The following is a 21,796-nucleotide window of genomic DNA, read 5'->3' on the forward strand; positions in this document are numbered from 1 at the left end:
ATATGAAACATTTGTCATTGTTTACACTTCGATGAATGTACGTTGGGATTGTTATGTAGTCTATCTGATTAGCAACGTGAATTTCAAGTCTTTCCCAATTACATGAAGAAGGTTTAAATGTTGGCTCCCGAGGCTTGAAACATGTCCCTATTTAATATCGGGGTCATGGTGTTTAAGAGATCAGTGACAAATAGCATCTGGCGATTGTTGAGGTGAATGTTATGACTCATGCGCGTCAGGGAAGAATGTTTCTTAGGAGTGCTGGAAACAGAAGTGATCAGATATTACAGTACCCATACACATTGATATCTACAGATCATTCTATATCATGCAATTTGAGGAGTTATAATCTGTAAACTGATTTTTTGTGTGTGTGTGTGGTAATGATAAGAATGATGATTTTTTTTTTCGGAACTCTTACTTTCTCTTTTATAACAATTTTCCCGTACAATGTTGCAATATGTTATACGGGGTTAGATTAAAATATACAGAGACAGAACATGCTGGCATTTTTTTTAAACTACAGAGTTTTGCCAATTCCTGGAGGCGTAAGGTTGTTTAAGTGAACGTTTTTTAAATCTATATAGCATATACTGACGAATAGTAAGGGATATCTGTCATGAAAGAAACACGTTAAGTGATACATTAAACATCTGTCATCTCCAAAATTCTCTGTTTCGACCTCTATCTGTAAAACTTCGGGAAAGCAGTGTGCAGCAGATGCCTCGAGCAAGCGCGTAGCATTGTTGCCATGGTGACTGAAGCATCCCTGCCACATCATCGTCGTCTTTTACCATTCCGACACCATGCCGGAAGGGATTCATGAGTAAGGGGGAAAGAGGTGAAAAAAGGCTCTGGGTGCCATAGCATTTGCCATAGGATACAAAATGATCTGTGGTGTGTCTGACGCTCGCATCTTAGTCATAGTTTGTTGTTGATTTTGTATTTGTTGCTGCTGCTGTTGATGATGTTGCTGATTTTCCCTGAACTTAAGGCATGAAAAGAAAAGGGAAAAGGAATAGTGATCATGAAGATTGGAGCCCTAATTGTGGGACTCTTACTAAAAAGGAGAATCGTCCGCAGTTAGTAAATAAACATACTCACACTTCAGTGCATGTGTGGGTGACAGAGTTTAATTTAAACCTGATTTTACGATTAAGGTCCCTACCTGCAATTACTTATAATGAAGTCTTGAGAGGAGTTGAATCAGATATCTACATCGTCAGTCACTGTCGTGTATAACAGCGTTGTAATGTGATTTGTTGTTAGCAAATTCTATTCATAGATAAAAACGAAGGACCATTCAAAGTGTATCTTTTCAGGATAAAAGTCTCAGGTGATAGAGCTTGAGAAAGATGGTGAAACAAAAATGGGCATATGTATATATATATATATATATATATATATATATTTGAAGAGAGAGAGAGAGAGAGAGAGACTCCTTTTTCCGTCTCTGAGGATTCCATAATTTGACTTGTGGCTCGATATATTGAATGAGATATTCCTTTTAGATAAATCCCTCTAATGAATAATTAAGTAATTAGATTGTTAAAATAAATGTGTTTACACGTTGTAATTTACACAGCGTTCTATGAAAGCCAATATCATATAGAATGTATATACATATATATATATATATGTATATGTATATATAGTTATATATATATATATATATGTGTGTGTATATATTCATACACATACATATATATATATATATATATATATATATATATATAGTGAGAACTTTGAGCAAAGAAAATGGGTTTTCATCGGGATTCGGAGTCCGGATGTCTCGGATTCGAATCCCGATGAAAACCCATTTTCTTTGCTCAAAGTTCTCACTATTTACTATTATTTGTTTCTGGTCAGTTTTCCCTCTCTTGATTCAATATATATATATATATATATATATATAATACATATATTATAATGCATTATCATCCAACAACTTTGAATGGCTGCACCCAATTTATCAGCGCGTCACGCGTCTTCTTCAGGGGTACGCACAAATGTATATTATGTATATAGACTCAGATAGAGACATTGGTATAAAATAATGTAGAAATAGAGATACACAAAACACGATGAAAAATAAAATCAAAACATATAGATAAAAATCAATACTAGCGACATAGGAATTTTTTTTTAAAGGGACGGAAAGAGAGGGAGAGATGAAAGAGGAATCGAAGATATTATAGAGGGAGAGAGAGAGAGAGAGAGAGAGAGAAGAGAGGCCTAGGAAAATAGTTCTTTTATACATCACTGCAAAAGGGCCACATATATACATTTTGTAGGGATAGAAAACACACAAGTGCCTACAGCGCTGACTTCAGTAGAAAGGAGCAAAGATTAGTGCAGAGCAGCAACCTGTTCCATGAGCAGTCACTTCATATCAGAAAAAAAAAAAGAGAGGGCTCGGATATAATCGATACATGTCAGACACAAGTGGCTGCGGTTTCTGATTCAGATTTCAGCGGGTCGGTGTGGTTTGGTGACTCCCCCTACCGGTAAATAATGATTGTGGCTACAGGAACCATCCCAGGTAGCTTCAACCATATCCTCCTTCTTTAATGTGTAAACAGGGTGTGCAAAATGATTTCAAACTGATTTCTGATGGGCAATGCATACGCCCAGTTGCATGTTTAATATCCCTCTCTCCCTACCCCCCCCCCTTCTCTCTGTCTCTCTTTATCTTTTCCTGTCTTGCAACATTACTTTCCATATCATACAGCACAGTCAAATATCATATATTTCTCAAAGGGCTTTTTAGGCATAGTTTGCGGGGTTCAATTTTTTTCTGAAAATATGTAACTGATTGACCATAATCATATTTTACGATTTCATGGATTCAGTGGTTTTGATTTGTCTGAGCACAAGGTAGTCATGACAACCACATCGATCAGAAATATGATATTTCCCCTCTTCCTCCTCCAACCTTACTTTTCCTTCTTCTGTTTCTTCTGTTTATCTTCTTCTTCTTCTCATTTTTATCATAACTATCATCAAAATTATTTTCTTATTATTCTACGTCGTCGTTGTCACTGATGTGTTGATATTATTGCCATCATTCCTGTTGTTTGAGGGAATTATTTCATTATACTTGGTCTTTTTATATTTGAATCTATAATGATATTTTTATATGGGATGCAAAACAATGTGACTGTTAAATACATCATGTTGCTGTCTTCAGAAGTGCTATATCGTATCCTGTGACTGCGAAGAATTAGTTCCTATTTTACCAAAATGAAGTAACTGAATACTATATATATATACATATATATATATATATATATATATTTGTTTATTTATTTATTTATTTATTTATATATTTATATATTTATTTATTCATATATACATATATATATATACATGTATATATATATATATATATATATATATATATATATATATATATATATAAAACATACTTTATTACAAATCAAATTATGCATAAACCATCTCTAGGTTTACTACCTGCCCACAGGCAGGTAAGTACAAGAGAAAACAATATAATGCACCATTATGGCACAATTGACAATGGCAAAAAAATATATAAATATTATACATTTACAAACAAACATAGTTATACATTAAAGCTGTTTCTTGACAAACATTAAGATAAAACTATTTTAACCTAACACAACAAAATATAAATTCTGATCATTCATTCAGTTATATTACAAAATTACTTTGTTGTTACTCAGTTGATTTGAATATGGGCAATCTTTTAAACCATCCCTCTAGATGTGTTGGATAGTCATGAGGTGATGACATCGAATATCTTCTCCATTATATGTTTATGTAGTCACTACTAATATCATTGCTTCGCAAAAACCAGTGAACTCTAGAATTCAAGAACGTCTTTCATATTCTTTCTAGTGAAACCTGCACCATTAACAATTTGTTTAAATTTACTCTGTTTCATAAAGTCACTTTGAAAACGGCATGGAATCGCATTTCCAGTGACCACCGGTGCATTGTTTTGTCGTTCATGTATCTCTCATAATAAGCTCTCCCTTCGTGCCTCAGATACCTTCCAGTCGGATGAGACTCTTCAAAATCTGGCATCCAACGTATAAAACGTGTTGAGTCCGATCGAAAAACATTGATAACTCAGATTTGGATGATATTGTCATACACTTGCTTCTCTTCGCCAAAGTAGAGCAGTACAATGGATGGGACAGTCATAGCTTGGCAACCAGGAGAAGTGTCTCCAGCCAACATTGTTATTATAATATAGGCCTATAGGACAAAGTCAATTTTCGATCTGAATGGGCCATGCGTTCAATACTAAAGGATGCTATTGTCATTGTCAACTGTGACGCGGGTCCTTGGCTGTGAAGTGGAAGCAGCGAAATCATGGCATATCACTGACGAAAGTGAGGTGGACTCTTTGGCTGAAGGTGAGCTCGTAACCTAATTCCACTGCGATCTCATATATAATGTATCAATGCAAACTTTACAGTCACATTGGACGAAATATAGACGTATCATTTTTAACGAAATTGATAAACACTTTTATCACAGTCACATGAGACTACAACATGAAACAAAAACCCAGGCCAGTCGGTAAATTAAGCCCTGATTGGAAACCTATAACTTCTCTGTCTGAGCCTTATGCACTCAGGGTGGATCAGCGAAACTGTTTGGAAAACGTTCGGTATCGTCATCACGTGTGGTTTGAGTCATGAATTCGTGTCAAGCTTGGAGTGTTTATTACATATTGCTGCTGAGTAGTCTGATGCTCACCACACAGCAATGGAACTGTAGTGTGAGTGTATGTATGACCAAGTCGGATACAACACATGCTACACGCCTGGCGAAATCACCCGGACATAGTCATAACTATATGAGGAAGGTGACCCTTATCAAACTGTCTCCAAAATGAAATAAAAAACAAAAACAAACAAAAGCGAACTATACGACTTAAAAATAATACACACACGTAAATGTTTGAAAAGCGGCTTGATTGCGTAATAGCGAATCGATTTCTAAGTCAAAACCCCATCTCTCTGGCACGTTACCCCTCCAAGCCTTAAAAACAGCAAACACACTTAAATACTGTACAGACACATGAAAGAGATACAAATTCAAATTTAAACACAATTTAGTACCCCCCCCCAAAAAAAAAAAAAAACAAAACAACAACAACAACAACAACAACAGCAACAACAGCAACAAACAAACAAACAAATCATTCTAGGACTTTCTTAACGTTTTGAATTTATTAATTTGGCTCTATATTTCTATTCCTGGAGTTTTCCTTGACTGCCACAGTTCAAGTAGCATTACACAGCAAGGAAAACCATGTCTTGCTGTAAGTATCTTAAACAAACATAGCATTACATGCACAGCACGGAAAACAATGTCTTGCTGAGTATCTTAAACACACATAACATATGCGCATGTGGGACTAGTAAAATTCGACTGTGAAAGTTCTTGCCTCTGAACAATTTCTTGTCTAGACCTTTCTGCACACAGGCTTTATCGTTGTGTCCTTGAACAGGAAAGAAGGAAATCAGAATTATATTTCACAAAAAGCATCCCTGGAGATGTTCCAAATCTTCAGTTTCTTAAAGAGCACCCAAACTTTCACATGACATTAGTACACTGTAATGTTATGTGATGTTATAAATATCTAGCAGGGAATGAAAATGTAACACGGAATGTTCCAGCCGGATGGTATGTAAATCTTTGTAGAGGGAAGATACAGGTGTTAAGTCTGGGGTCCCGATATGAAGTTTGGGCCTGAGGTAAAAACATTCTGTGTCTTCGGGACAGCAAGGGGCATTTTGTTTGCATGTTTGCTTGTTTATTTTATCTCTGCAGTTTTTTTCGAAAAAAAAAACATTAACACAAATATGGCAATGACATGACAAAGAGGTTTCTGTAAATGAAAATAATTATAAAGCATTAAGTATCTATATGCTAACGATGTGTAACATAATCGGTCCATAATTATATGATATCATTTTTTATACAATATCATGACAAATTCATCGCACCATGCCAACAAAGAACAAAAGAAAATAAACTTGCAGGAGACCGTCATCATATGCAAAACTTGACTATTGGGTGGTGTGGCCTCGAAATCAATGAAAATATGCCAAGAAAATCTTTTTTTTTTTTAAATGAGCGAAAAGAGAACGCCCATGTGATAGTCTGTTAAGAGGGCGTGTCGGTTTTTGTGCACGTATGTGTATATCAGAGGGTGCGTGTGTGTTTGCATTTAGGTTGGAACAAAGTTGAAATAATAAGGCTAGAGTGAGGATGTCTCCAGCCCTTTGTGTATAGCTCATCGATATCTTAAGATTTCTTTTTAAAATGAGAGAAATTGATTACTATCTTGTGGATAGGAAGAGAATAGGGTACAAGGCTTACATGAAAGGCTTGTGTGTGTTGTATCATTTAGAATCATTTGAATAATAGGCCTATTCAGAAAAAGAAAATATTTGTCACGGAAATTCTATACTGAGTGGTAATCTTCCACTTGCTTGCGCGAAAATACATTAATATTATTCTCCCCAGTAGGCGAACTATATTCATGGACTGTCCACCCCTCCCCTTTCCCTCACCTTTCTGTAGTCGATCCCTCACTAATTACCCCATTATTACAAGTGATTTACTATAGATATCTCTATTTCTATTAATCAGGACATAACCATGCACATACACAATTGCTGACGGAGGGTCGTCGCGAGTTACTAGTATACATATTAATACTAGTATTTATATCACTGCTGACTGCGAAGACAAGGCTACGCCAGGTGTAAACGCAAAGCCACCGCAGCCAAGGCAGGGTCAAACATTTATGCCAAGGCGCATGAGATCGGTATTCCTCAAAAACGATCACCCCGCCATCGTGCATTGCAAACATTACACCTCTATTACCGACGGCCTTAAAACGGAGAGCATGAATACGGATTTGGATGGAGGGACGGTGTCAACGTGGGTCAAAAGGATGTTCCAATCAAGGGGGAAACGAGAGTGAAAGAAAAAGAGAAGAAAAGAAAACGAGTCCACCTTGTTTTGAAGCACTCAGTCGAGTGTATCTGTGCCTCTCACACGACCATTTTGATGACCGCCCAATTGCCATTAATGATTCCGCACTTGAATTTCAAAGGCCGAAACAATTTCTATATGCACCTATGCGTTGTTATAAGGTGGCTATCGACACTATACTAACGACTACTACTACTACAAGCAGTTAGTATCCCTCGTCTGGCATAGGTAACCCACAGATGAGGGCGAATATCGACAGTTGATAATAACACAACGCAACACTGTGTTTATGTGTATAATGTAAATGAAGAGTTTGATAGCAGAACGGATTGAGCACCATTTGTAACCATTATAAGATAAGTCCATCATCATATTTATGCTTTTTCCAGCTTTTCCAGTGATACCTCACTTGCTACATAACAAGGAATATTTTTGAAATTATGATTAAACATATAAACCATATAATATTATATCTTCTATGTTTTTAGCAGCTTTAATCTCAAACTTACATGAATAGAGTTAACACATTTTGCGATAAAAGTCTTCAAATACAATCCATGGCAATAATATAAGTATCTATAAATGAGGATCGTCACTGGAAATGATCTGTCAGATACTTAAGTTTGATTTGCCAAACATGACTATAATCTCTGTTGATACCAACAAAGACCCCATAAGTCTGATAGAGACTGAGAAAAAAATGATGAATTTGGCCACTAAAGGTAATTAATGAGGCTATACAGAAGGAAGATGACCTAAAACTGTTACAGTAAATTGACCTCACCGAAAGATGGTCGGAGGTGGGAAGAAAGATGGGACAGGAAATGAAATATATATATATATATATATATATATATATATATATATATATATAAAAATATATATATGTGTGTGTGTGTGTGTGTGTGTGTGTGTGCGTAAACTAGAAATATCACTTAAGGTGATTAATACCCCCGCCCCGTGACGACAGTCTTACCCAAGGAATGATCTTTCCTTGATCTTCTGTCATTTAAATGCCGTTACCATGGCAACGCAGCTTCCGACACGTCCGAAAAATATGTCTTGCACATCTTCCCACCAAGACTATTGTGTGTGCCACATTTCATAAGCTTTTGTCAAAAACTGAGGAAGTAGTTCAATCCACAAGATCTTTCCTTGATCTTCCGCCATTAATATGCCGTTACCATGGCAACGCAGCTTCCGACACGTCCAAAAAATATGTCTTGCACATCTTCCCACCAAGACCAATGTGTGTGCCACATTTCATTAGCTTCAGTCGAATACAGAGGAAGTAGTTCAATCCGCAAGATCTTTTATTGATCTTCTGCCATTTATATGCCGTTACCATGGCAACGCAGCTTCCGACACGTCCGAAAAATATGTCTTCCACATCTTCCCACCAAGATCAAGGTGTGTGCCACATTTCATAAGCTTTGGTCAAAAAACTGAGGAAGTAGTTAAATCCGCAAGATCTTTCCTTGATCTTCTGCCATTAATATGCCGTTACCATGGCAACGTACTTTCGGGTACTGTCAAAAAATGCGTCTTGCACATCTACAACCAAAGGCACACATCTGTACCAAGTTTCATGGAAATTGGGCAAAAACTGAGGAAGTAGTTTGCAACACAAAATGGCAACATACTTTTTGTCACTGTCAAGAAATGTGTCATGCTGACCTATATCCTAAGACAAACATTCAATATGAATTCCATGAGAATTGGAAGAACACTGATGAAGCAGTTTTGCCATGAAGCATTTTGCCCTATATTTTACCAATAACATGCCGTTACCATGGCACCGCACTTTTTGCCACTGCGGAAATATGTGTCTTGCACATTAACATATTCAGATGAACATCTGTACCTAATTTCATAAAAATTGATCAAAAACTGTGGGAGGAGTTCGCGACGCAAGATTTGTACCCATTTTTGCCCATAACATGCCGTTACCATGGCAACGTACTTTTGGGTACTGTCAAAAAATACGTCTTGCACATCTACAACCCAAGGCACACATCTGTGCCAAGTTTTATGGGAATCGGTTGAAAACTGAGGAAGTAGTTCGCGACGCAAGATTTGCAACGGACCGACCGCCCGACCGCCCGACCGCCCGACCGTCCGCTGATTCCTATATACCCCCTTCAAACTTCGTTTGGCGGGGGTATAATGATAAGGTACACGTACTTTAGAAACGGGGGGGGGGGGGGGGGGGGGAGACGAATAAACCAGGGACTCGCATATGGCGTATGTAACGGAACGGCTTATTGACAAGGTGCTAGTTATCAGCTTATTATACGTGTAATTTGCAACACAATTGTTTCACACTGGCACACACACAATAGGTACCAACGACATTCTATAAATGGTATGGATCAATTTTAGGCAACCGCGTGGAACCTCTCTCAATCTAATAACAAAGTGGCTCCTGGCCAATCAGACAAAAATATACGAAACAATTACACGAAGGTATAGATGACTTCACAAGGTATAATTATCCATGTTAATACCCTGGGCATCCCACCCTGCGCTTTGTTTTAGCATTTTGTAGATGTATTTTCTTATAACGTCCTACTAAACATGCCCATTAGTAATATGTTTCCTCTCAGAAAGCCTCGATACACGCAATTCACCTAACTTTTCATAGTTATATTCATATTTAAAGGCACAATTTACCATTTGCAGATAAAACAAAAACCCAGCATTAGTGCTTTAAAATAGTTCTAAATTGTGAGTTACGGATAGAAACAACCACTGTAAAAATTTGAATCCGTATAATCGATGTTAAGTATTGTTGAATACACAACATGTGAACAATAGTTATGATAGAAATGCTTCCATGCAGACTAAACCGTCTACAGTTATGGTTTATTGAGAAAAATGCTGATATCTTCTTATGTTTCAGGCTTTATTGCTAAGATTTTATATGGTAGGATGTTTTGTGATACAACAGACCTATACATATGCATCAAATGTGATATCTTGAACATTTTTAAATCACTGCTCCCAAAGGTAAACTGGACCTTTAAGACACAAGCCGTAGTCATTGAGATGATATCAACAAATGTTGTTCTGTTCTTAAAGGACAAGTTCACCTTCATAAACATAAGGATTGAGAAAATGCAACAATGTTAGTAGAACACATCAGTGAAAGTTTGAGGAAAATTGGACAATCGATGCAAAAGTTATGAATTTTTTAAATTTTTGTCTTGGAACCGCTGGATGAGGAGACTACTACAGCTTGTGAGTCATATGCGTACAACAGTATAAAGAAAATGTAAAAGAAAATTCAACATATTTTCACTTTTTTCGCATAATAAAAGAGCACTTGACTTGCCTCTTTCTAAAGGCAGGGGGAATAATATTACCCATAACATTTGTCGGTAACGAGTCAGGGGAATGTATACTTTTTTCAACAGATGGAATTTTGTGAAATTCTCTTTATATTTTCCTTATATTGTTGTACGCATGTGACATCTAAGTTATTCATACACTGCAGTAGTCTTCTCTTCCAGCAGTGACTGCGCAGATACTTAAAATATTCGTAACTTTTGAACGGATAGTCCAATTTTCGTCAAACTTTCACTGATGTGTTCTACTAATATTGCTGCATTTTCTCAATCTTTATGTATATGAAGGTGAACTTGTCCTTTAAGCCTGGTTCTGATTCCTCATAATACATCGTATTTGGAAGAAAAAAAAACTTCGTATACTTGACTGATAGCATACGCCTTTCCTTATCAAACAAGGAATATTTCACGCTGTGGCATCCAATGTAGAATTGATTAATAGAAAAGAGACAACTTCAGTTCTTGTAAAAAGTGAGGTAAACTATTTGTAGACAAAGTTATCACTACGATCATATCTTACTAAAAATTTTACTTAAAGCATTTTTAAGAAAGATCATCTTATGTGGCTAAATCATCACCTTTGTTTTCCGGCCTAAAACTAAATGACAAAATGTTGTCAGCGGTAACACATAGAATCTATCTGAAGCCACGTAATAATAACAATGATAATGGTTTCAATAGACATGAAAGATAATGCTGATGACGATGATGATGATGATGATGACCTCAAAAGAAAATCTAGCAGAGGAAGTAAAATGAAAATCATCATCATCATCATCTCATCTCCATCATACCATATCATCATCATTGTTGTTATCATGATCAGAGTAGATGAATCTCGTTCTTCGTCAAGCAAGGTAATGTTGTCTTCTTTGTAAAATCCATATCAAATTTGCGATTTGCTAGAAAAATGGAAACACGACAAGTCTTTTCCAATATTCTTATGAAGGTATCATAATACAAAATGACGGTTGTACTTCTAATGATAATACGACAGCGTGAACAAACTGATAATGAAAATAATTTGTATAATTGGAATGTTTTAATAACTAGCTCTTGTCAACTCATGCTAAAGTCATCATCATGTTGAAATAAACGACTATCTGTTTCGTCAACGTCCTGCAAACCTGTAACATACGAGTTTGATAATTCACGAATGATACAATCCTAGCATGTGACACATGCATCTATCTAGAAATGCTAACAAAAATCTTTCTTTCTAAGACACAACAGAAGCAAACGATTCAGTGACCACGAATTAATCGTCTGTAGGTAAGCAGGCAAATGTTACAATTTACGAATGTAAAAGTGGTTTGCACGATTTTGTTTGACAAGACATGGATACATCTGATAGAAATCGATGAATAAAGTACAAAATACTTTATACCTTGTCGAAGAAGTTCCACTGTCTTCTCAAAATCGCGCGCTTCAGAGACGAATTTGCAACAAACTCCATATTTTCCAGTGGCAGGTTTAATCCATTAATATACCCACTGCGAAAGTTCAATGTGGAATAATCACTAAGGTAATAAAGGTATCGAATATCCTTGTAATCTATTAAAGCGAGCACTGGTTTCCAAAGTGTTAACTAATATCCTTCACCTCACTCCGTTCATTCTGTAGTCAAATGATACATCTGCGGAGAACGAATGGAGGAAAACTGCTCACGCCTATTAGTATTTGTTTTGTTACGGCATACATTTCTACCCGTTTCCGCTCTTTTTGTCGGGTTGATCAATAGCATCAAGAGTTGCCAACTTTTCATTCATTTCATTGTCGTTCGTTCTGGAACAGTTTAATGGCTCTCCGTCATCCGCAATTCAAATGTGAGTTTGGCACGCAAGATGATTTGTTCACCGACGAGCTGACGAAGAAATTTTTCCCGCACTTCAACGAAGATCTTCCTGAGATATTCAAGGATGCTGGGAAGACTAACAGTATCAAGTCGTTTGTTCTCTGGAATGTAGTCCATGTAAGATCATTATCTGAGGATTTGCTTAATCGAGCAGTGTCTATAGTTTTCTCTGCAGAAATTACTTGTATTGAGGTGGTTTAAATATATCGAATATAAAAAAGTATATATATATATATTACATGTATGCAAAACAACTGTATCCATCTTTATTAAATTTGAGATATCTGTATGAGATATTTAGGGTTTAATCTGCTAAAAAACAAAGAAAATAAGAAAATCTAAATGACATCTTGAAAATATTTCTTGTCATGTGACGAGTGCAGTATCATTGAATATATATATTTATATATATATATATATATATATATATATATATATAAAGATATATATATATATATATAAAGATATATATATATATATATATATATAAAGACATATATATATATATATATATATACATATTACTTTTTGCAGTGTGCTGTTACGATGTTGATCAGCAAAAGTACGTATTATGTAACTAATATTGTAATGTGATGAGGGAAGCGTAAGATGGTCTTACATAGATAAACTTATATCTAGAGTAAATGGAATTCTATTGTGTATGGGTTTATCCATATGTCAAAAAAAAACCCAAACAAACAAACCGTGGGATGCCAAGATGTTTTTCCACTTCTCTTTTGAAAATATGAAATGATGTTGGCTGCAAAGATTTAGAGAAATCTGTATATTCAACTGTAAGGACTGCTTGTGTGTACTGTGACGTATTTGCGCTGTTTAGTCAGGTGCAGTATAGATTGCATGTAGTTACAATGGTTTATATCGTATATATTTTATTATGCAAATTTGGAGATATGTCTCTGAAGATAATGATTATTTCACATCTTCCTTTTCCCAACTGAATTACCTATGTGTGAAATGATGAAAACGATGCACAATTTTTCATGTGAATGAAAGAAATCTAGAAGATTTTCTTCTATCTGTTATTAATTTGTAACGATTTTTTGACTTTTCTCTGAGTTATATCCTTGACAATCCCTGTATGATGGAGATAGCTCCAGTCGTATGGCCCTAGGTACACGACTCTTCGTATCTTCATGGACTTAGTAACCGGCTCCATGGTATATCATTTGCTCGAGACACTTTCCGTGAAATGCCTATTTTATGACTATGTCCGACAGTTGTGACAGAACTGTTAGGGCAAACGTTATTTAGTTCACCTTGCGGTGACTATAACACGCCCTCATGGATCTAACCACAAGGTAAGACAGAGTGATGTAACCGTGTATAATACTTCCTGTTAATACGACCTATCTTACGTCATCGTTGCAATTTTTTTGTCGTTGTTGTTGTTTCGCATTATGAGCTATACCTGAAACACTTCAAATCCTTGCACGTCTGTGTGTATTTTTATCATCGCTCGGAAATATCATAATCGTATGTGATAGATACAGAGGTAGATAGATACCAAGTAGATGACCGACTTTTGATAGATAGTGATATAGATATGCGCATTATTACACATAATTTTACTTGTGAATATCCTACATTCAAACATATTATGCATATATAAAAAGTATAATCATGATAATATCATGCATACGTCAAGAGATACACACAGTCATTGATGTATAAGTATAGATGAGACACAGAGCTGTGGATATCTGACGTGCAGATGTTTGTCAGGTAGAATGATTAACTTTGTGCGGTTAATGTCCATTTCCAAATGAATGAAACTATTAATAATAACCTGAAATATTCCTGTACGTTTACACTGATCTCTCGAGATAAATGTTGAAACCAATCCAATATGTGCAGAGACTTTCGCTCGGTCAGTACGGATCGTGATAATTGTATCAGTGATATTACAAGTGAAAATGATAAGACATAAATCCGAAATGATGGTTTGGATGTGGATATCTGGATGAGCAGAAAGTTTGCAGTGTGACTATATCTCAGTAACATTTTTTTTTACTGTTGTTGCCCACTTTATTAGTCACATTGATATAATGTAGGCTAAAAAAAAAAGAAGAATTCCTAGGTAACATTTATGTTGTATGCAATTAGACTAACAGCTCCAAACTGGGTCATTATAATCACTGCTGATATCTCTCCTCTTCCTCCTCTCTTTTTTCAGGTAAACCCTTTTGGGTGCTGTTCGTTATTCCGAAGGTTCACTATTCCGAAGGTTCGTTATTCCGAAGGTTCGTTAATCCGAAACACACAAATTCCCTATACCTAGAGGTTCGTTAATCCGAAAATGAAAAGGGTTCGTTAATCCGAACATTTGTGACGTTATTCCGAAGGTTCGTTATTCCGGAGATTCGTTAATCCGAAAATGAAATTCGGAATAACGAATCTTCGGAATAACGAATCTTCGGACTAAAGAGCCTTCGGAATAATGAACCTTCGGAATAACGAGCTGTAACCGTTCTTTGCCCCTCGCATGTGTCTCCGTATAGACCTATGTTAAAGGTATTGTTTACCATTGAGAGCAGTGATTTAAAAATGTTCGAGTTATCACATTTGATGCATATGTGTAGGTCAGTTGTATCACAAAACATCCTATATACCATATAAAACTTCTGCAATAAAGTCTAAAATATAAGGAGATACAATTATTTTTCTCACGAAACATAACTGTAGACTGTTTAGTCTATACACAAATTTATCATAATTATTATTCACATTTTGTATATCTAACGACACTTAACATTGATTATACTGATGAGCTTTTTTACACTGGTTGTTTCTATCCCTAAACTCACATGTTAGAACGTGAAGCACTTAAGCTTGGTTTTTGTTACATCTGCAAATGGTAAATGATGCCTTTAAACTTGATGCGCCACAATGAGTCTGCATAGGTTTAAGATTTTTGTTTCTGTCATTGCTCATTCAGTTCAAACTAAAGTTTTGCAATTTTCTTATATACCATGTCGCTCCGAGGCTGCAATTCCAGTAAAGCACATGACGGTCTCTTGTATATTATAAACTTCTTGCTTGTACCTGATTGTGTATGTAACTGTTTACACGTATGATATGTTATTACTTTCTTGTACCTGTTTGTCTATGTTATGAACAGTTTTTGTAATCACAGATTTCATCATATATATGTAGTTAGATTATCAATTATCCATTACTTTGTTTTCTTGTAATTTGTACAAGTGGATAAATAAAACAAACTGGTCTGAAACGCCTCGACCCTTACCTGAATGGAGGCTGGGGCCGTCATTCGGCGGAGTTTCTTCGTCACCTTCTGCATGGCTACACGGTGCGTCATCGCTGCTTGTAATAATCCCTGGGATTAACAGATCTCCTCAGCCTCCAAACACAAAGCTCAAGGCGACACGTTGTAAAGATCACTTACAGTGTTATGTCCAGCCTCTTGTATTGACCTTCCAGTTGAAACAGCCGCAGCAGCAATAACGACAACAACATCGACAAAGCTTGTTGTAAGATTATGTTGTGAACGTTTAACCGCAGTGTCTTTTTTCGCTTGTGGAGATGGCGCCAGAAGGGCCTTCAAATATGAGGTAACCACGTGCAGAAGTGTGATAATATGCAGATAAAAAGGTTGGATTAATAGGTTCCACTAACCGTGATTATTGCACACGCACAGTATGCCTCCAAGAAGAAGAATTAATCAAGGATTGCGAAGGAGCCCTAGAATCGACCTCACTACGTTTTTTGAGGTTATGTCAAAGAAACGAAGGTGGTGCTGTTGTATGTTGTCAAAGACTCGTCGGTGTTCTCCCTTCTGAATCATCGGGATCTATTTGCTTTGGTATTGTCATGAGAACTTTCCATGCCTTGGCTCTGCCGTCGACTGGAGAGGCGCTGTTGAAGGTGAGCATAGAAAATTGTCGAGGGATGATGGTGCACATGCAGAGCTTCACTCACGGGGAGTCAGAAATAGGAGAGGGGTGATACACACACTCCGACCGGCCAGAAGATCAAGAGCTGACACAAGCTGCGCGTTGTCATGTAACCGTGCCAACTCGCAGGTGATATAGCGATGACTTCAAGCCAATGGCGGGAATTTGTTCTGTGCTGTCCCGTCGTCTTACGGAGTTCCCTTTTTTAAGACGATGAGTTCTCTCTCCTACTCTCTCTCTCTCTCTTTCTCTCGCTATGATGTTTTTGAAATTACCAAGCGATGTATAAATAAATGTATCTTTCCTGGATTGTCACAACATTCAAGCTTATATCAGAACGCTGACGATGGATGTGATCAGTTTCCGACTTCTAAACAATCCCGCGATACTTTTGGCACCTGTTGGTCGTCCGTTATAATGGTCTCTGCTCTACTGCCAACAGTGACTCCTGGCGGCTTTAGAGCCTAATTGTTGGAGGCGGTGGACGTTCCGCTACCTCTTGGTTCAGAATCTACATGAAAAAAAGAAGATCAACATAGACATACATTAATTGAACTTCCAAATGATAGTCACTTGTATCGTGTTACAATCAACTGATACACTTCCTATACAATCTGAAATACATGTAGGCCTACTTGTATAAAGCAACAATGTAGTTCAAGGTACTTGAGATTCCTTGATTGCAGCATATATTATATATATTATACAAGAATGGATCTTTGTATTTTTAACTCATACAAAATCAGATGATGCCACCATTACCTAACATCGTGGTCACTGGCCTTCAAACAGCAACAATTATTACAATGAACACCATGTTTTGGTTAATACGATGCTTTATGACGCAATAACCGTCAACTAACCAAGTTCACGTCTTATTGTGCAATGGTTGCAACTACTTTACTGTTTCATTAAACTTGTCAAACTCTATGATTCCATAACATTCTTATACCACGTCAAAGTTTTGTTCGATTTTATCTCATGCATTTTATGCTAACTTAAACTTTAACCTGAACAATAATTGTAATTTCTTTATCTTTTTTATTTTCAACGAGACGATGAGAAATTGGCACATTAAAAAAGAATCAACAGTTTTTTCGTTCTTTTATCGAAAACAAAAAACATCAAATGCCAGAAGGTGCTTTTTGGTAGATCACTATTTCCCATCGCTATATTCAATTTTTGTCACCATTACAAAGTGTGCATTGTTTTATCATTTTATAATCATTAGTACATATGCATAATATTTTATGACTTGTACTTCTTACATATTGTTAAATAATATGAATTGTCAAATTTGTACTTTGTATTATGCATTGATTTTCCCCGGATGGAATAGAGTATATCGAATTGGAAATGAATGGGAATTCGACATGGAGAAAGTCAGTCACATGATCACAGCGATTATTTTGGTGACTTTCATTAGTGGTCGTATCAGGTTTATTGTCTCAATGTTCCTATTTATCGAGAATACCAAGTCTCGTCCTTTTGAATCACAATTGATATTAGAACATCGTTTTTGGAGCCATGTTAACAGAATCAACAAGTTCATATAGCATCATATAGTGGACAAAGTCATGTGAAATATATTGCTGATAAACTGCTGATGCATAAAAAACACATCCGAACTAGATATAGCTGACAAATTAGTCATCACTTTGCTACAAATATGACCTCAACGCTGCATGTGATATGATAAGAAATTGTCATTTACCCAGCTCTCATGTCATTGTAAACATTTGGTTTGATGAATTCTGGAACTTGATAAAGATTTTCAGTGATTGTTACAGCATGCTACAAAATCTCTCGAGGTCCAATTTTTCTTATTTGCGTATATCATGACTTATAAATATGTATTACGCACTACATCCAGTTAATCAGTCTATTTTCCCCAACAGTGTTAATGTCAACGAATGTTTTTGTTTGTTTGTTTTAATGTACTATGAGGCCCAGTCATTTCGAGCCTAACCACTCACTCTGGCGATCTCAGTTATTTCTATTATTTACTGAAAAAAAGTTCACTGTATACTTTTTTATTTTATGTGTATGTTTTGTATGTGTTTTTTGTCTAATACTATTGCCTGGAATTTGAGTTTGAATCTAAATTTGTTTGTATGCAGAAATAAACCTATAAACCAAAACAACACAAATATTAAAATCTTTGCAATAAATCTGTCAATTTTCTGCCACATGATTTATGTTTCTTGTTGTTTGTTTGTTTGTTTGTTTGTTTGTTTGTTGTTGTTTTGCAGTCGCCGCATTTTTTTCGTGTTATGGATGTTGCTTTACCTCATCGGACAAACGCTGACAGTTGGTTTGTGTCACTGATACTTCATAACTCTGCAACCTTTACTGTTAATCTCGTCAGATAACAACGACTGGAGTTCACAAAATAATGAGGTGTCCTTAAGGGTTGAAAGCAGCTGATAATTAATGACAAATTTCGCTAATTGTCGGCTCTCCCTATAGGGGTAAAAGTGTAAGAGAAAAGAAAACAAGAATGGAAGTTCGCGTGATTGCGACCTCCGGATGAATGACAGCATAATAACGAAGGTGAAGGATTTTGAGGCTCTGAGCTTGAATGGCATCCGGTTCTTTGCAAGGCCCTATTACACAAATCTAGGAAGTTTAGTAAAAGGTATAGTGACTTAATTTCCAGAGAGCCTAGAAAAAAAAGTGATGGGAAAGAGATTATATATCAGCTTGTAGATTTACTTAGACAGTCGAATGTCATTTACGCAGATCCACTTCCGTCGCGAAGATTATGGACACCCCCACCCACTTATCCCCAGATTTGCCCCAGGGTTGCTCAACCTTAATTGCAGCTAGGAATGCACTCAGTATATATACCCCTTCAAACATAAGAAACATAACGGGAAAAAATCAAGTGAAACGGAAAAGATTATATATAAAGTCACACATCGTAACGTAAACATCTATACCGTTCTAGAATTTCAGCAAAACTAATCTATTATGTTGATACTTCAACCATTTCAGGTACTCTTGTTCTGTCGTGTTATGGAACCCTAACATACAAGTGAACTGAGTGAACGCAGCAATATCAATTGAACACATCAATAGTTGAACACGAAGTTTGTGGAAAACCGTACAATTCGTTGAAAAGTTATAGATCTTTTAATTTTCTATACAGCCATCGCTGGATGAGAAGTCTACAGTTCATGGCGTCGGGTATGGAAAACAATAATTATGAAGAAAATATAAAGAAACTTCTGCAATATTTCCTTCTTTTGTTGTAAATGAAATGGGCACATTCTGTCCACTTGTTACTGACATAATTATGTTCAGGGCAACACCCCCTGCTAAGAAATGATCTTTCGTTATGGAAGAAAAATTAAATGTTGAAATTTCTCTATATGCTCTTTAAATTGTTTTCCATATGGCACGTCGCAAAGTGTAATAATCTTTAATTAATATCAATATTCTCTTGCTTTCATTAAAGCCTTGTCCGCTTTGGACTACTTAACATAACAATGTCGGAATTTCGGAGCAAAGGTATTTGTTCCATGTTCATCGTGTCACTGTCGGCAACCAGGGACAGCCTGAAGGTAGTGTCGCTGCCCGGAAAGCAGTAGATGGCAGGTTCGAGTCCCGCGGTTCCTTTTTCCCGACATGTTTCTTAAATTACAGATCAGACAAATTGAAGAAAATTCACACCTCAACCTTCACCCCTCTGATTAATATTCTCTTGCTGTAATAATCTTCTTATCCAGCGATGGCCGATAGTGCGATTTTCCTAAAACTTAAGTGATGTGTTCGACTTACATTGCTGCATTTCCTCAATTCACTAAGGTTACTTTTTCCTTGAATGTGCACATAATATTATAACGATGTCAGCCCAGATAAGCAGCCTTTGTAGTATCAAAACGTCCATGCGTGACACTGTGTATGTGTTGTATGACTCTGTGTGTGTTTTTGTGTTTCCGTTTACTCACTTTCCCCCATGTGTTGCTATTGTGCGAATGAATTGAGTGAATCACTTCCGGTAAACAAACATAACGAACCCTTTGCTCAAAGTCTCTTGATCGACGTATGTCAAGGCTTTTACCAAGAATTCCTGAAATTCAAAGGCGACATAATTATCAAGGGCACCGAACACTGCAGAAAAAAAACACGAAACGATTCATCCATTTAAATCATCGCTGATTTGGCTACTGTAAATGGACAAGAAAACTGTCTTGTAGAATTCCTGTCTGTTTAACGTAGTCATGACGTTCAGGTTCTGCCTAAAGAATATAACGGGTATGAATATGTAGGTATCGTCTCGTATAGGTTAAAGGCAATGCGCATCTTCAGGCTCTTTTCACCTAAAACGAACGCGAATTTAACTCTTATTGTTGACGTCGCAGTCGTGTGATCATAATGTCCATCTGTCGGTATAGACTAATTAGTGATATCTACAGGAAGACATTCAGAGAGGGACCAAAAGAAATTAAGTTGTCATAATAAATTGAGCACTGCCATAACAAAGTCACGGCTGGAAAAGGAACCACTAGTTTTGTTTCCTACATAGCTACTTAGGTGACATGAGATGAAACAGCAATAAAAGAATGTGTTCATAATAATAGACAAAGGAAAATAATGAATCGTGAATACATATCGAAAGGGATAAGTAAATGTAATGTGGTTAAGAGTGTAAACCAAAGAGGAGAGATAGATAGAATGAAAAAGAGATAGAGAGGGAGGGGGAGAAGGAGAAATAGAATGACAGAGAGAGAGAGAGGGGGGGGGGGGTTGATAGATTGAGAGAGGTGGAGGGCAGAGAAAGAGACTATGTACAGAAAACCAGAACAGTAATGAGAGAGAGAGAGGGAGTTCCTTCCTCCAGTTCGTGTAGAACTTTGTATCTGTGATGTTCAAGTTCAGTTAACTCGCGATCCCACCCGCGAAGCCATTAGCGCAGCGAGATGCCGCGATCTGATACGCTAGCTACACACACGTCTTGCTCGATAACGGTTCTCTAAAATAAAATTACCCCAGCTATGACTGGGTCACACTCTTTGGCTGCAAAGGAAATGAGTTCATTGGAGACCTACAAAGCCATCTATTTCAGATGCGCTTAGGGGGAGACCAGGCAGTCAGTTGGACCATCTCCGTACACACAGGGGACAATTCATTCCCCGCTGCCTTTTACGAATCTTTTTGGACTCCTTTCTATCAAGCATTCTTCGTTGCATTCGAGTAAAGACCGACAAACGAGCTATTCGTCAGATAATAATTAATCAAACATTGTAATAATACAATGGACACGCGGTAGTCACGACACGTTGAACGTTACAGCCATGAAGGATTAAAAAGATAATGAAAAGATGCGAAATTTCAAAACAACTGAATTAGCAGATTAGTATCTCCGAACGAATACACCCAAAGACAAACACGAAGTGCTCTCAAGCTCTTACGCGTAGATTCTTAACACTCTGCACTTCTTTTTTTTTAGATTGTTCTCTTGTTAACAATTTACATTATCAATCCAAATCTTCATTGTTCAGAGGTATAATTTGCGAATCTTTCGTTTTTAAACTGCTGTTTAATTTCCTTAATAAAACATATTTCCCAAATGAAGATATATCCAAAGAACCTCAACGAAATACTCTCACAGATCATAAATACAAACAAAAGTGAAGTAATAAGCATTGAACCTA

General features: G+C 36.6%; 1 protein-coding gene across 1 annotated transcript in view; it reads right to left on the minus strand.

Moving 5' to 3' along the window:
* Positions 1 to 15,541, minus strand: part of LOC139729776 (uncharacterized) — a gene marked incomplete at its 3' end in the record, with an annotated part of 92,632 nt that extends 77,091 nt beyond the window's left edge. The window contains exon 1 of the mRNA XM_071640710.1: positions 15,470 to 15,541. Within this exon, the coding sequence (XP_071496811.1) occupies positions 15,470 to 15,541 (72 nt within the window). The remainder of the gene's footprint in view (positions 1 to 15,469) is intronic.
* Positions 15,542 to 21,796: the final 6,255 nt, after the last annotated feature.

The sequence above is a fragment of the Diadema antillarum genome, unplaced genomic scaffold (genome assembly GCF_040938485.1).
Source record: "Diadema antillarum isolate AM-2024a unplaced genomic scaffold, OU_Dant_1.0 seq00000263_RagTag, whole genome shotgun sequence".
NCBI lineage: Eukaryota > Metazoa > Echinodermata > Echinoidea > Diadematoida > Diadematidae > Diadema > Diadema antillarum.